This window comes from Capricornis sumatraensis, chromosome X (assembly GCF_032405125.1).
Source record: "Capricornis sumatraensis isolate serow.1 chromosome X, serow.2, whole genome shotgun sequence".
Lineage (NCBI taxonomy): Eukaryota > Metazoa > Chordata > Mammalia > Artiodactyla > Bovidae > Capricornis > Capricornis sumatraensis.
The window spans coordinates 135,250,959-135,267,714 of NC_091092.1; the positions used below are offsets into that span (position 1 = coordinate 135,250,959).

Consider the following 16,756-nt stretch of genomic DNA (forward strand, 5'->3'; position numbering starts at 1 on the left):
GTGCACAATGAATGTAATTTACTTTAATCCTGAAACCATCCCTCCCACCCAGGTCTGTAGAAAAACTGTCTTCCATGAAACTGGTCCCTGGTGCCAAAAAGGCTGGGGACCAATGCTCTAGAGGTAACATAAATCTAGGAAGGAGAGAATAGTCACAAGGTAACTGAGGTGACCAATAGGTGGTTACACCTCTGATGGACACAAACACTGGCTGGCAGACATATTCAACAAATCTACTGGATGCATGAGGAATGGAAGAGGACAAAAAGGAGGGAAAGTACTTAATGAGCTTAGAGACAGTTTTATATCACATAGTACTGTTCACCTAGCCCACAGAGTCATGAATTATAAGAAAAAAACAGAAGTTTCTGAAACGAGACAAGTACATCAATTAGAGGCACATTATTAATATAATTTGTGTTAAATCTCAAACAAGAGGGATTTTCAACAAGATGTTACTCCATGATTAATTCATTTTAATTATGTTTTTCTTATTTACCTGATTTAAACTTGTCTCTTCAATCATGACACCTTATTAAAAAGCTATCTTCATAGGCATAACTTTCCTTCGACAAGCTTCCTGCCTCTGAGTGAGGCTCATTTCACTTTCTAATCAATAAGCTTCATGCTCCTTTGTGCATCTTTTAGTTGACTGTTTTCACATTATTTAATCTGTCTTAGAATTTCCTAGAGGCTTAGATTTAATGCCATAAAATAAAAATGAACAGGCTTTAATCACCATGTTTGCCTAAAATGGTATTAACCTATGTTTAATGTACCTGAGCCCCCAGGGATGTTCATGGTATTTGAAACAGCAAAAAATTATTTATCAAGATTTCATTTGCAAATTTTGTTACTAAAATGCTTGCTGATATCATTAGACATTCCTCTCACATTGAGACAAAGGAAAGATGGTTTCCCTATTGTTTTGTGAGTCTTAACCTGTAATTAAAAGAATAGCACATTCCATGAACTTACAGTTAAAACTAAATACAGTAAGGAGAAATAGCCTTCAATAAAATTAAAAAGCTTTCCTTTATGTTTTGCTTGCCAATAAGTGTATGTTTTGATTCATTCCTAGTGTAAGTGCTGAATGTTAAGGAAATGTTTCTCTCCTGAAATGGGTAATCAGCACAAAACCCAAATTGTCCATGATGACCTTTAGGGAAAGCATCCCCCATAAGAACAGCTACAGCTCTTCATTAAAACTTCCTTTTCTGACGACCATTTCTCACCACGTCCATTTACTACTCTTGATGAAATGCCTTTGGCCTTTGAGCTGAATCTCTTTCTTTGATTCTCCACTGCAGGCCCCTTTGTAGACTCTTGACATATTAGGTATACATACAAAAATGGCAGAGGCATTTTCATGCGAAGATGATGAGTTGGTTACAGGTAAAAGACGGCCATCACCAACTCAATGGACATGAGTTTGATAGTGAAGGACAGGGAAGCCTGGTGTGCTGCAGTCCATGGGGTCAGAAACGACTTTGCAACTGAACACCACCACCAGGTAAAACAAACAGAGAAGCAGGTAATTCCCTCAGGTTCATTTTATTTTCTCAAAGCAAACTGAACAGGTGAAGGGGGTACCTACTGATCAAGCCTCAGCCAGCCCCAAGAGGGTTAGGTAGACCCCAGAATAATTTGAGAAGCCCGTCTATGCAACATAAGGCAGAGCCTTAAGAATTAGAAAAAGCCACCCACCCCCAGCTCAATCCATCCGCACAGGGTCATTCTTGGCTGCTCATCACTTTCCCTCCTTTCAGTCAGAGTGAACCATGTAGTCTATATTTGGGTGCCAACTCTCCCAAGCTTTTCTCCCTCTCATACTTCACACAGGAATGGGCTGTTGCTTTGTACATCATTTGACAGGGTTATTCAATTTGATGGCGATTTCAGCTGTGTGGATCCTCTTCCAGATGTTATAAGATCTAAGGCTGAAAACCTGGCTTCAGTGTGGAGGAATTTGTTTCCAATCATGAGGTGAATACCAGTGTTCTTCACGTGGTTTTCTAAGGAACGTATGATGCCAGTGAACCTGCAAGGCAAGACGTTTAACAAAGAGCAGCAAGAGGGGAGTGTCCTCAAAGCTCATCTGAAAGCAAAGGGTCCTACATATGTGTGTTTACCTGTTCACTTTCTCAGTTTCTGAGAGGACAGTCAATGAACTGGTCTGAAAGGCCTTGGTTTACATATTAAGAGAAAACTGGGGAGAAAAACCAGGTACCATTTTAACCTCCTTGTACTGCTCTTCCAAACAACAGTCCATCCTTCTCTTTGGACTACTTTTCTTGTAGGTAAATGTTTGTATTTTTAATCTACCGTTTGGCTCAATGCCAATCAAAATTACTCTTAGAAGTTCTTTGGTTCTCCTTCTTTTTCACTGTTGTTAATACAGGTTAATACGTTCTCCTTAAAATTTACCAAAGGCACTGTGGGAAACATATTTTTCAAATATGCATTTTTAAAATTCATTCTACTTCTTTGTAAGACTCAGCATGTAAAGGGCAAAGTGGTGTTGGTATTTTTTTCCACTAGGGCATAATTTTATTCAAAATTCAAGTCAATTTAAATACTGACCTCAGGACAATTAGACAAGTAATTGAAGGACTGACTGAGGTCCTTGGTATTACAAAATAAGGTCTGTATTCTTAAAATCAGGCAGCAGGTCAGAAAGTGAACTGGCCTCTCTACTCCAAGTTGTAAGGCTGCATCGTATAGTCTAATGGAAGACATAGAATGTCTCAGTATGTTCTTTAACCTAACTAGCCTTATTGTCTCCTCTGATTACATTGAAATTTTGCACAGAATACCGTTATGTTTGATTTCATTGACAACCAATAAGCTGTTAGCTGACTTGCCAAGGCAACATCCTTGGACTTTGTGCCCCATCTTTCTGATCTTGGATGCTTCAGTACCTATTTTTGCAAGACTGGTCACAGGAAGGACTCTGAAACCATGGCTTGCGATCAGAAAACTTATCATGAGAAACAGGATATACCCATTCAAACCCTGGGCGGGAGAACATAGGCCATCAAAAAGTCTACCTAATATAACCCCTGAAACCTATGCAGTCCGGGCACCTATCAGCTAAATAGCCTGGAAGAAGCAGTAGAACATTTTCCAAACTAGATTCAGAGGAATACTGGTGGATAATAGAAGTGATCTCCTAATAAATAAATTTTCAGGGAGCCGTGGATTATAGCTCCCTCTTGGAGAGTTGTACTATACAGGAAAAATTCTGCCATGTCCTTTGGCAAATCTGCTTTATTTTTGTTTACCATTGCATTTTCTAAATTGATCCGACCAAATAACCCTGTTTTCCTATAACATCCTTTGAAACTAATATTCCAATTTAGGCAATATTCCTCGAGTGAAGGTGAGCAGAGTGGACAGTTCCAGCACCCCTCTCTGTGAGACTCAATAAAGCTCCTGATCTCTGAACACCACCCCTCTGCCAGCTCGTTTCTCTCCAGATCTAGGGCTGTAGCAGATGGTTACTGAGATATTCTCTAGCCCTCTCAGCCCATTATTTATACCTTATATTAATGATGGTGGTTCCCTGAACATTAGTGTTGGGTCAAATTCTACAATACTGTAAAGATACTATTTCTCTGTGTGACAGTCAATATTACATTGGGGTGGAGCCTCAAGGAATCATTGCGAGCAATCTTCTGTGCCACTTTATGTCCAACAGATAAAATGGGGACAGCTGAGCCAGAAGAAAATACACAGTCGGAAATTGCTCTACTTCTGGTTCTGCCATTTACTTAGGAGACTTTAGACCAATCATTTACCTCCCTTTAATTCCATGTCTTCACCTGGAATTTAAGAGGGTTGAAGAGGAATTTAAGAGGGTTCCCTTCGGGGCTAATATTCCATGATGTGGGGCCCAGTGGCCTTCTTAAGTAAAGATAAGAATGTGTGGTTGTTGTGTCTCTGCTTTTACAACCTGACATTGACTCTATTGATTATTTCATGTCCGGGCCTTGATTAGAAATGCGGTTTCTAATTATAATGTTGTTCCAAAGAGGACACTGGAGCACCGTTTTTGGCATCATTAATATTTCTTCATTCATTAATCTGGTGGCCATTTATTAAAAGGCAATATATGCCATGCATTGTGCTGACCCTGGAGGACACAAGCCTGAGAAAGACAAACCACCGCCACCCAGAAGCACAGAGCTTAATGGAAAATACAGACAAATAATAAAATCTGTTCCATAACAATGTGATAAGGGTTTTGTTTCGCATCAGGGTTTCTTAACTTCAGCACTACTGACATTTGGGACCTTTTTTTTTTGACTCTGTTGGGGGCTGCCCTGAACACTGTAGGATGTTTACCAACATCCTTAGCTTTTATCCACTAGATGCCAGTAGCACCCCAACCACACCAACGTGACAACAAAAATACCTCCAGAGGCTTCCAAGTATATCCTGGGGAAGAGGAGGCAAAATCATCTTAATTTGAGAAACACTGATTTCAACATATTCTTTTATTTTTTGAGAATTTTATATCTATGTGCTATGTGCTTGATGAGTCTGACAATAAAATTTTAAGCCTAGCAACTTGTCCCATTTTTTGGTATAAGTTCAATTTTCTTAATATTAAGTATGTCCACAAGTTCAAGGTGCTATCCTATTCACTGAGAGTTTTTTAAATATTAGCATTAGTATGACACAATTCGTCACTCTCAAAGGTTTAAAATCTTGTTCTGAAGCACAGAATACAAGCAATATAAGTCAGGTGAGAAAATTCCAGAAGGGGTTATAAACAAATGAGTTAGGAGCAGGTCACTCATCTAATTAATATTTCCTATGATGGGAATGGCACTGTGTAGGGTTCTGAGAAGGCAGTGAGCAAGAAAGATCTTTGTGACCCAGATGAAGCCTCTGATTCTGTGTTTCATGCACAGTGGAAGCCTAAAGCATCTCACGCGGTGGACAGTGCCTCTGATGCAGGGAAGGGGGAGGGGACAGGGAGCGCTAGAGGAGCGCTAGGGAGTGCCATAACTTTAAAATCAGATGAGGACAATCATGCCTCACATCCCCCAGGGATCAATCCCAAGAGCACTTAAGCAACACCAGCATAAAATGTGGCTTTTGTTAGGTGAACAATGATTTGGGGGGGCGGGGGGAGGCTAGCCTCCACTGGGTGGGTTTGGTGAGAAAAGCACCCAGCCTCCCTGGGTCTTGGCTTTTCAAGTGCATAGTCTACACTGGGTCCTCGAGACTAAAGCCTTCAACAGTCCCCTCTGAACCTCCCCCACTCACAAATCCTCCCAGCTTCACCAGTCCCAGCTGGGCTGGTCCTTCAGTGCGGGGGACGACCCGTGAAGGGTTAAATCCTGGGAGCTGCTCCGCAGGTATGCGGAGCCTTAGGCGTTGACCTAAGCTCCCTGTCCCGCCACCCTCAGGAATTTTTACAGCCCTTAAGGCTCCAGGCCGTCTTGCTCCAGGAGGTCTAGCTCTTGCAACATGTCTTAAAAGATAGAGTACTTATAGGGGTCTGGTGATTGTATTTTGAGATTAAAGAATATCCCTATACATGTCTTAAGTCACGTACTTTACCCTATAAATACCGTGGCCTAATAAAGGAAGGCATCAGACATAGTGGGTCTGATCCTCTCAACCCCATCTTTTGTCTCTCTCTCTTTTTTTTTCCACGCGGGGACGCTCCGTTTCTCTCCCCTTGCAGGTGCGACTCTTGCTTGTGCTGGCCGCGGCAGGTGGCGCCCAACGTGGGGCCCGAGATCGACAGCTTCTCCTCGCCACTGCTCATATTAAGTCGAAAAGAGTGAGTATATAGGTATACTAGCGACTATCAAGGAAGGAGCAGTAAGGTATATCGTTGAGAGTATAAATATGGGACAGACGCATAGTCGTCAACTCTTTGTACATATGCTATCTGTAATGTTAAAACACCGGGGAATTACTATTTCTAAACCTAAATTAACCAATTTTCTTTCATTTATTGAAGAAGTTTGTCCTTGGTTCCCCAGAGAAGGCACGGTGAGCTTAGAGACGTGGAAAAAGGTAGGGGAACAAATTCGGGCTCATTATACTTTACATGGCCCTGAAAAGGTTCCTGTAGAAACTTTATCTTTTTGGACACTAATTCGGGATTGCTTGGATTTTGATAATGATGAATTAAAACGTTTAGGAAATTTATTAAAACAGGAAGAAAATCCTCTTCATGTTCCTGATTCGGAGCCCACGTATGCTGTTCCCAAGGGAATTAAAGGTGACCCTCCCTTTTGTAACTTATCGCGTCCGCCAGAAAATGATGATTCACTTTCCTCCACAGATGAGGCAGAATTAGATGAAGAGGCTGCTAAATGCCATCAAGAAGATTGGGGTTTTTTGGCACAAGAAAAGGGGGCGTCAACATCTAAAGATGATTTAGTTGAATGTATAAAAAATCTCACTGTTGCCTTGCAGAACTTAGGAATTAAGTTTCCTAGTAACAGTTTAAAATCTCCTTCTGCTCCCCTTCTCCCTCCTGCCTATGCTCCTTCCGTAGTTGCTGGTCTCGATCCCCCTCCGGGGCCTCCTCCTCCTCCTCCATCTGAGATGGTGTCTCCGCTACAAAAGGCATTGAGACAAGCACAACGACTTGGTGAGGTTGTCTCCGATTTTTCCCTTGCTTTTCCTGTCTTTGAAAATAATAACCAGCGTTTCTATGAAGCACTGCCTTTCAAGCAATTGAAAGAGTTAAAGGTCTCTTGTTCACAATACGGTCCTACCGCTCCATTCACTATTGCTATGATAGAAAATCTGGGTACTCAAAATCTACCCCCAAATGATTGGAAACAAATAGCTAGAGCTTGTCTTTCAGGGGGAGATTATTTATTATGGAAATCTGAATATTTTGAACAATGTGCCCACATAGCTGATATTAATCGGCAGCAAGGTATACAAACCTCCTATGAAATGTTAATTGGTGAAGGCGCTTTCCAGGCTACTAATACTCAACTTAATTTTTTGCCTGGTGCATATCCACAAATATCAAACGCAGCCAGACAGGCATGGAAAAAACTTCCTAGCTCCAGTACTAAGACAGAAGATCTTTCAAAAGTCCGACAGGGACCTGATGAGCCTTATCAGGACTTCGTGGCACGACTCTTAGATACTATAGGTAAGATAATGTCAGATGAAAAGGCTGGGATAGTATTAGCAAAACAATTGGCTTTTGAAAACGCTAACTCTGCCTGTCAAGCTGCTTTAAGACCTTATAGAAAGAAGGCAGATCTGTCTGATTATATTCGCATTTGTGCTGACATTGGACCTTCCTACATGCAAGGCATTGCCATGGCAGCGGCTTTACAAGGAAAAGGCATTAAAGAGGTACTTTTTCAGCAACAAGCCAAAAACAGGAAAGGATATCAAAAATCAGGTAATTCAGGTTGTTTTGTTTGCGGCCAATTTGGTCATCGGGCCGTAATGTGCCCCCAAAAACAACAGCAACAAACTCCTGCTAATCCTCCTACTCCATGTCCACGATGTAAAAAAGGAAAGCATTGGGCTCGAGATTGTCGTTCTAAGACGGATGTTCAAGGTAATCCCTTACCTCCGCTTTCGGGAAACTGGGTGAGGGGCCAGCCCCTGGCCCCGAAACAATGTTATGGGGCAACACTGCAGGTTCCCAAAGAACCATTGCAGACCTCTATCGAGCCACAAGAGGCAGCGCGGGATTGGACCTCTGTGCCACCTCCTACACAGTATTAACTCCGGAGATGGGGGTTCAAACCCTTGCTACAGGGGTGTTTGGGCCTTTACCTCCAGGAACTGCTGGACTGCTTTTGGGGCGTAGCAGTGCGTCTTTAAAAGGGATACTTATTCATCCTGGTATAATTGACTCTGATTATACCGGAGAGATAAAAATATTAGCCTCCGCTCCTCATAAAATTATTGTAATTAATGCAGGACAACGTATAGCTCAACTCCTTTTAGTTCCATTAGTTATACAAGGAAGAACAATTAACCGAGATCGTCAGGACAAAGGTTTCGGGTCCTCTGACGCCTATTGGGTGCAAAATGTTACCGAGGCACGACCAGAATTTGAACTGCACATCAATGGTAAGCTTTTCCGCGGAGTGCTTGATACCGGGGCTGATATTAGTGTTATTTCTGATAAACACTGGCCCACTACATGGCCTAAACAAATAGCCATTTCTACTCTTCAAGGTATTGGCCAAACTACTAATCCAGAACAAAGTTCGTCCCTTCTTACTTGGAAGGATAAAGACGGCCATTCAGGCCAATTTAAACCCTATATTCTGCCCCATCTTCCAGTTAATCTGTGGGGGCGTGATATATTAAGTAAAATGGGTGTATATTTATATAGTCCTTCACCCACTGTAACAGATTTAATGTTAGATCAGGGTTTACTCCCTAACCAAGGTTTAGGCAAACAACATCAAGGCATCATTTTACCCCCTGATTTAAAATCTAATCAGAGTCGAAAAGGCTTAGGGTGTTTTCCCTAGGGACCTCTGATTCTCCTGTGGCACATGCCGATCCTATTGATTGGAAATCTGAGGAACCGGTATGGGTTGATCAGTGGCCCCTAACACAAGAAAAACTTTCTGCCGCACAACAGCTGGTGCAGGAACAGCTGAGACTTGGGCATATTGAACCTTCTACCTCTGCATGGAATTCCCCAATTTTTGTTATTAAAAAGAAATCAGGAAAATGGAGATTACTACAAGACCTTCGTAAGGTAAATGAAACAATGATGCATATGGGAGCCCTACAACCTGGGCTACCCACTCCTTCCGCTATACCTGACAAATTTTTTATCATTATTATAGATTTAAAAGATTGCTTTTACACTATTCCTCTTGCACCCCAAGATTGTAAAAGATTTGCTTTTAGTTTGCCCTCTGTTAATTTTAGAGAGCCTATGCAACGCTATCAATGGAGAGTCCTTCCACAAGGAATGGCTAATAGCCCTACGCTGTGTCAAAAGTTTGTTGCTGCAGCGTTAGCTCCTGTTCGTCAGCGTTTTCCTCAGTTATATTTAGTGCATTATATGGATGATATATTATTAGCTCATGCTGACGAACATCTATTGTATCAAGCCTTTTTTATTCTAAAACAACACTTGAGTCTTAATGGTCTTGTCATAGCTGATGAAAAAATTCAAACTCACTTTCCCTATAATTATTTGGGCTTCTCCCTATATCCTCGGGCTTATAGTACTCAATTAGTCAAGTTACAGACTGATCATTTGAAAACTCTAAACGATTTTCAAAAGCTCCTGGGAGATATTAATTGGATACGCCCTTATTTAAAATTACCCACTTATACCTTGCAACCATTATTTGACATCCTTAAAGGTGACTCTGACCCTGCGTCACCCCGAACACTTTCTTTAGAAGCACGATCAGCCTTACAATCAATAGAAGAAGCTATTAGACAACAACAGATTACTTATCTTGATTACCAACGATCATGGGGTCTGTATATACTTTCCACCCCACGAGCACCTACAGGGGTTCTTTATCAAGATAAGCCTTTGCGATGGATATATCTATCGGCTACTCCAACTAAACATTTGCTTCCTTACTATGAGCTTGTTGCAAAAGTTGTAGCAAAAGGACGTCATGAAGCCATCCAATATTTCGGTATGGAACCCCCTTTCGTTTGTATTCCTTATGCTTTGGAACAACAAGATTGGCTTTTTCAATTTTCAGATAATTGGCCTATAGCTTTCGCAAATTACCCAGGACGGATTACTCATCATTATCCTTCTGATAAATTGCTACAATTTGCTAGCCTTCATGCCTTTATTTTTCCAAAAATAGTTCGCCGACAACCCATTCCTGAAGCAACACTTATATTTACAGATGGATCTTCTAATGGTACTGCAGCTTTAATTATTAACCATCAAACCTATTATACGCATACCAGTTTCTCTTCTGCCCAGGTTGTAGAATTATTTGCAGTCCATCAAGCATTACTAACTGTACCCACTTCTTTCAATTTATTTACAGACAGTTCCTATGTGGTCGGTGCTTTACAGATGATTGAAACTGTTCCAATTATTGGCACAACCTCTCCTGACGTTCTTAACTTATTTACATTAATTCAACAGGCACTTCACCGTCGTCAATACCCGTGTTTTTTTGGACATATTCGTGCACATTCCACCCTTCCTGGTGCCCTGGTACAAGGCAATCACATTGCAGACGTTCTTACTAAACAGGTGTTTTTTCAATCAGCTATCGATGCGGCTCAAAAATCTCATAACTTACATCACCAAAATAGTCATTCTTTACGGTTGCAATTTAAGATTTCCCGTGAAGCTGCACGACAAATCGTAAAATCTTGCTCTACCTGTCCTCAATTCTTTGTTCTCCCTCAATATGGAATTAACCCTCGAGGTTTACGCCCTAATCACCTTTGGCAAACAGATGTCACTCACATTCCTCAATTCGGGCGTCTCAAATATGTTCATGTCTCTATCGACACTTTTTCCCATTTTCTTATGGCCTCCCTTCATACTGGAGAATCAACTCGTCATTGTATTCAACATTTGCTTTTTTGCTTTTCTATTTCAGGAACCCCACACACCCTTAAAACTGATAATGGACCCGGTTATACTAGCCGTTCTTTCCAACGTTTTTGTCTTTCTTTTCAAATTCATCATAAGACAGGAATTCCATATAATCCACAGGGACAAGGTATTGTGGAACGAGCCCATCAACGCCTTAAACATCAATTATTAAAACAAAAAAAGGGGAATGAACTGTATAGTCCCTCACCGCATAACGCCTTAAATCATGCTCTTTTTGTTCTAAACTTTTTAACTTTAGACGCAGAAGGCAATTCAGCAGCCCAACGTTTTTGGGGAGAACGGCCCTCCTGCAAAAAACCACTTGTACGATGGAAGGATCCACTTACCAATCTGTGGTATGGGCCAGACCCTGTATTAATATGGGGACGGGGACATGTTTGTGTTTTTCCACAGAATGCCGAAGCGCCGCGCTGGATCCCGGAGAGGCTGGTACGCGCGACGGAGGAACTCCCTAACATATCAAATGAACCGCATGACATTGGATGAGCCCGCGAGTGAGCTGCCTACCCAAAGGCAGATTGAAGCGTTAATGCGACATGCTTGGAATGAGGCTCATGTACAACCTCCAGCAACACCTACCAATATCTTGCTCATGTTATTGTTGTTGTTACAGCGGATACAAAACGGAGAGGCTACGGCTTTTTGGGCATACATCCCTGACCCGCCTATGATTCAATCATTAGGCTGGGATAAAGAAATAGTACCTGTCTATGTCAACGACACAAGTCTTTTAGGAGGAAAATCCGATACTCATATTTCCCCTCAGCAAGCTAATATTTCCTTTTTTGGTCTTACTATGCAATATCCTATGTGCTTTTCTTATCAATTACAGCATCCTCACTGTATACAGGTGTCAGCTGATATATCCTATCCTCGAGTGACTATTTCTGGCATCGATGAGAAAACCGGAAAAAGATCGCACCGTGACGGGGCGGGACCTCTCGACATTCCGTTTTGTGACAAACATCTAAGCATCCGCATGGGAATAGACATTCCTTGGACTTTATGTCGAGCCCGGGTTGCGTCGGTGTACAACATAAACAATGCCAATACCACCTTTTTATGGGATTGGGCACCTGGGGGAAAGCCTAATTTTCCTGAATATCGAGGACAGCATCCACCCATTCTCTCTGTAAACACTGCTCAGATATTTCAAACAGAACTGTGGAAACTTTTGGCTGCTTTTGGTCATGGTAATAGTCTATATTTGCAACCCAATGTCAGTGGGAGTAAATATGGTAATGTAGGAGTTACGGGGTTTCTATATCCCCGAGCTTGTGTCCCTTACCCATTCATGCTGATACAAGGCCTTATGGAAATAACATTGTCATCAAATATTTATCATTTAAATTGTTCTAATTGCATACTTACCAATTGCATAAGAGGTGTTGCAAAAGGAGAACAAGTTTTAATAGTAAAACAACCTGCTTTTGTAATGCTACCTGTTGAAATAACTGAAGCTTGGTATGACGAGACTGCTTTAGAATTGCTACAACGCATTAACACGGCTCTTAGCCGCACTAAAAGAAGTGTGAGCCTGATTATTCTGGGTATAGTATCCTTAATCACCCTTATAGCAACTGCTGTTACTGCTTCTGTATCTCTAGCACAATCCATTCAAGCTGCTCATGCTGTAGATTCCTTGTCATATAATGTTACTAAAGTAATGGGAACACAAGAAGATATAGATAAAAAAATAGAAGATAGATTATCAGCTTTATATGATGTGGTTAGAGTTCTAGGAGAACAAGTTCAGAGCATTAGCCTTCGCATGAAAATTCAATGTCATGCTAATTATAAATGGATTTGTGTTACAAAAAAGGCTTATAATGCATCTGACTTTCCTTGGGATAAGGTGAAAAAACATCTACAAGGAATTTGGTTTAATACTAATGTCTCTCTAGATTTATTGCAATTACATAATGAAATTCTTGATATTGAAAATTCTCCTAAAGCTACTTTAAATATTGCTGATGCTGTTAACAATTTTGTGCAAAATTTATTTTCTAACTTCCCTAGCTTGCATTCACTGTGGCGAAGCATAATTGCTGTGGGCGCGGTTTTGACTGTTGTGCTTATCGTGATTTGTCTGGCTCCTTGTCTTATTCGTAGTATTGTTAAAGAAGTTTTACATGTCAAAATTCTGATACATAAAAACATGTTGCAACATCGACACCTTATGGAGCTTTTAAAAAAATAATAATAATAAAGAGAGGGGAGATGCGGGGGACGACCCGTGAAGGGTTAAATCCTGGGAGCTGCTCCGCAGGTATGCGGAGCCTTAGGCGTTGACCTAAGCTCCCTGTCCCGCCACCCTCAGGAATTTTTACAGCCCTTAAGGCTCCAGGCCGTCTTGCTCCAGGAGGTCTAGCTCTTGCAACATGTCTTAAAAGATAGAGTACTTATAGGGGTCTGGTGATTGTATTTTGAGATTAAAGAATATCCCTATACATGTCTTAAGTCACGTACTTTACCCTATAAATACCGTGGCCTAATAAAGGAAGGCATCAGACATAGTGGGTCTGATCCTCTCAACCCCATCTTTTGTCTCTCTCTCTTTTTTTTTCCACGCGGGGACGCTCCGTTTCTCTCCCCTTGCAGGTGCGACTCTTGCTTGTGCTGGCCGCGGCACTTCAGATCTCTGTCCTCTATTTGTGAGTCAGCCCCTCTTCCTTATACCCCTGGATAGGTGTGAGCTATTTGACTCAGTACCTGTGATTACAGGAAAAGAATGGAAACGATAGTCACTCAGTCGTGTTTGACTCTTTGCAATACCATGAACTGTAGCTCTTCAGGCTCCTCTGTCCATGGGACTCCTCAGGCAAGAATACCAGAGTGGGTTGCCATTCCCTCCTCTTCTCCAGGGGATCTTCCTGACCCAGGGATCAAACCTGGGTCTCCTGTATTGCAGGCAGATTCTTTACCATCTGAGCCACCAGGGAAGCTCACAGGAAATGAGAGCCCTTCTCTATTCCCCCAAGTGCCTCTTGTAGAATTTCTTGCATCCTTTAAAGGGAACCAGTCAGGAATCTGTATGTTCTGCTCTCAGGAATTTTCTTGCATCACCACAGCTTTGCCAAGGGGGTGCAAAGTGCCAGGCTCCCTGCCAGCCTTCTTGCTTCTGTCCTAACCACATCTGTTTGGATTCTCTTGCCCTTTTTTAGCTCTTTGGTCTCTGGTCCTTCTCTGAAAGCCTTCAGAACTGGTCTTCTCCCCAGGAGCTCTGTTTGAAGGCTGCCTCCCTTTCAGCTTGGTTCCCTCACTCATTCAAATTCAGACTCAGTATGTAAGAGCACCACTGGGTGCCAGGCCAAGGGCAAAGACCTTCTTAAGGATGATTTTATCTAGGCCCCTGGTATAGTTACTCCATTTTGCAGACATTCCTCCTAAGAACCATCTGCCCAGAGGCTACCTCTGGATTTCTGTATCAAAAGTACATTTTCAATCTGAAAATTTTCTTATTTTGTAACTTGGATACAATTTTTTCCAAAATAAGCTTGTAACTGAGTAGAGGATGAGATGGTTGGATGGCATCACCGACTCAATGGACATGAACTTGAGCAAACTCTGGTAGACAGGGAAGGACAGGGAAGCTTGGCATGCTGCAGTCCATGGGGTCACAAAGAGCTGGACATGACTGAGTGACTGAACATCAACCAACTGAGTAGGGCAGAGTCTCATGAGTGTGTGACAATATTCTTCTAAACTCCTTAATAATTTTTATTCAACGTTGAGCAAGCTTAGCCTAAGAGCTACAACCTCAAAGGAAATGTATTTCCTGGCTGTCACTTTCATGGTTCCTACATCAAGGGAGAGAAGGCATTCCAGTTCTCTCTCAGTTGGCTTCTGGAGTGGGTCAAAGGTTTTCAAGTCTAAACACGGGAGAAGTCATGTGTCCTGTGGCTTTCCACACGGGTGGTGAAGACCTCTAGTGACACTGGCTAATTCTGAGACCGCAGTTTTGCAGCCCATAGGCATGTCCTTCATTGCTTTCACTCCAGCTGGTCATCACAGATGATGGACAGGTCACGGAATCCCATAACCACATGTTGTTGGGATGGGGTCCATGAAGTTCAGTTAGAACAGGCACCTCTTGGGCTGAGGACCCCACAGGACACAGAGAGCCAGCTGGTAAGGTAGTGGGGACTTCAGAGGCAAAAGTCCCCAGACTCACCCATGGAGCTCATCTTAGCTCCTTTCCTAGTTATGCATCAGTGTTTTTTGGAGTCATCCTGGATAGATTGCTTTACCTCTCTGTCGCCCTGTCATCTCAACTGTAAATTGGAGATAGCATGAGCTCTCTGTTTCCCTGTGGTGCTCTGATAATTAGATAATGTTCCCCAAACACTCCAAGCTCTTCACAAAAGGCTGCTCTGTAAACACAAGATATCACAGTTGCTTTGACAGTTCAGTCTAGGAAATAAATCAAGCACAGACATCCCTAGCTTCCAGTGCCATGGACTCTGCTTGTCGGCTTTACCGACACAGGGCAGGTTGGACCCTCAAAGAAATAATTGCAGCACCATTCGGTGCCCGTGGGATTTTGGACACCTTTCTTCAACAGACCAGATGCTTGGTTTAGTTCTAGCAAAATACTCCACACAACGAAAACTCAACTGCTCATCCAAATTAGTGGAAACATTCTGGAATATAGGCCCTGCTTATTTCCCCTACTGTCTATTGTTACAGGGCTGCACACATGCTAACTAAAGGTATTAAGATAATAAAATTTAAATTTCAGTGGAAAATAAAGGAAAACTAGTTTGAATCCCTGTACACGGTATTTTTCCAGTTTGCTGTTTTATAACTACTGTAATCATCAATCAATCCTGTCTTTCTGAAAATTCAGAACTTACCTTTTGCAATATATCCGCTATTTATTTTGATATTTTACTAGAAAGTATTCCATAGAATTACATGGAATATTTAGGACTTTGAAGAAACTCACCAGAAAAGTATTTCTTGGAAAAACCTAATTGGTACCTTAAATAAGAAGTTAAACAGATAAACCAAAAAAATAGTAAACATACTTTTATAGGTAAAAAATAATCTGTTGTTATTGTTGGAAGAATCTGCCAACAATCAAAATTGCTTTCTGTATCAAGGCAAAAAGAAGAGTTGCTCCCTGTGCCGGCACGGACTCTCAGTAGAACCTACTATTTTCGATACCAATTGTCCCCAAAGGTTTTGCATCCCTTCCTCTAAATCTTTGCCCTTGTTCCTATTCTCTCATGCTCAGATCAGATGCACAGTTTTTGGCATGGGAACAATGAGCTACATGTCATGCCATGATGAGTCCCCAGTAATCACCAGCTTGTTGCTAAAGCACAGTGCCACTGGGTGATGCCTGCTAGGGCATGGCTCTTCTTTATGAGAACCCATATTTCTGTGCCAAGTATGCTTTAGTCTCTTCTAAGTCTTAGCAACTCTGCTGCTGACAAACTGCATTGCTCCCAATCTAACTTTTTGAACAAATCTTCTGCAAGATATATACACATGTGTGTATACGTATATACAGATGTATATACATACATATGTGTATATACCAACTAATAATACTGATATATATATATATATATAATGACTACATAATAGGCATATTATATATATCACAAATTGTCACATGTATTTGTTTGACTGCTAACTAAAAGAAATATTCAGTTGTATAGAGTGATAAAAGAAAATAGCCCCAGAGATCTAAAGAGCAGTAGATTTAATATAAAATTGCGAGTTATATGAACAGTCTATTAGAAACAACGGACTCACATTGTCTACGTGCCCACTAACTGCATCTCAGCTCCCCAAGGACAAACACAATACCTAATTTAATTAAAAATCTATCCTTCTATTTTTAATGTTGCTTCTAAAAGAGCTCGACACCCGGACAGGAGATTTACGAGACAAGACTTACGTTTCCAGTGGCAAAATTCATCAATAACTTGCAGAGAACACACACTGCCAAGAGACACTGCTTGCTTCAGAGAGTTTTTACCAGAAAGCCAACACATGGAACAATGATTTACAAAAGCTGGCCTTAAATTTCATTAGGCAGATGACATGTTCTAACTAAGAACTTCAGCCTCTCATCAAGATTCTCCCCAAAGGGATGACAGTAAGAACATAAGCTTTTAGAAAGGAACCTAAGGGGAATGTTTCATTTCTCAGGCTTTT

General features: G+C 41.5%; 1 protein-coding gene across 1 annotated transcript; it reads left to right on the plus strand.

Annotated features, from left to right (window-relative positions):
* The first annotated feature begins 10,979 nt into the window (after positions 1-10,979).
* LOC138071443 (endogenous retrovirus group K member 13-1 Env polyprotein-like) lies at positions 10,980-12,785 on the plus strand. The gene has a single exon (XM_068962973.1). It carries the CDS (start codon positions 10,980-10,982, stop codon positions 12,783-12,785), a length of 1,806 nt encoding a protein of 601 aa, XP_068819074.1.
* Positions 12,786-16,756: the final 3,971 nt, after the last annotated feature.

Excerpts from the sequence above, each read along its gene's own strand:
- LOC138071443 (XM_068962973.1), top strand. The coding sequence starts at position 10,980 with ATGCCGAAGCGCCGCGCTGGATCCCGGAGAGGCTGGTACGCGCGACGG.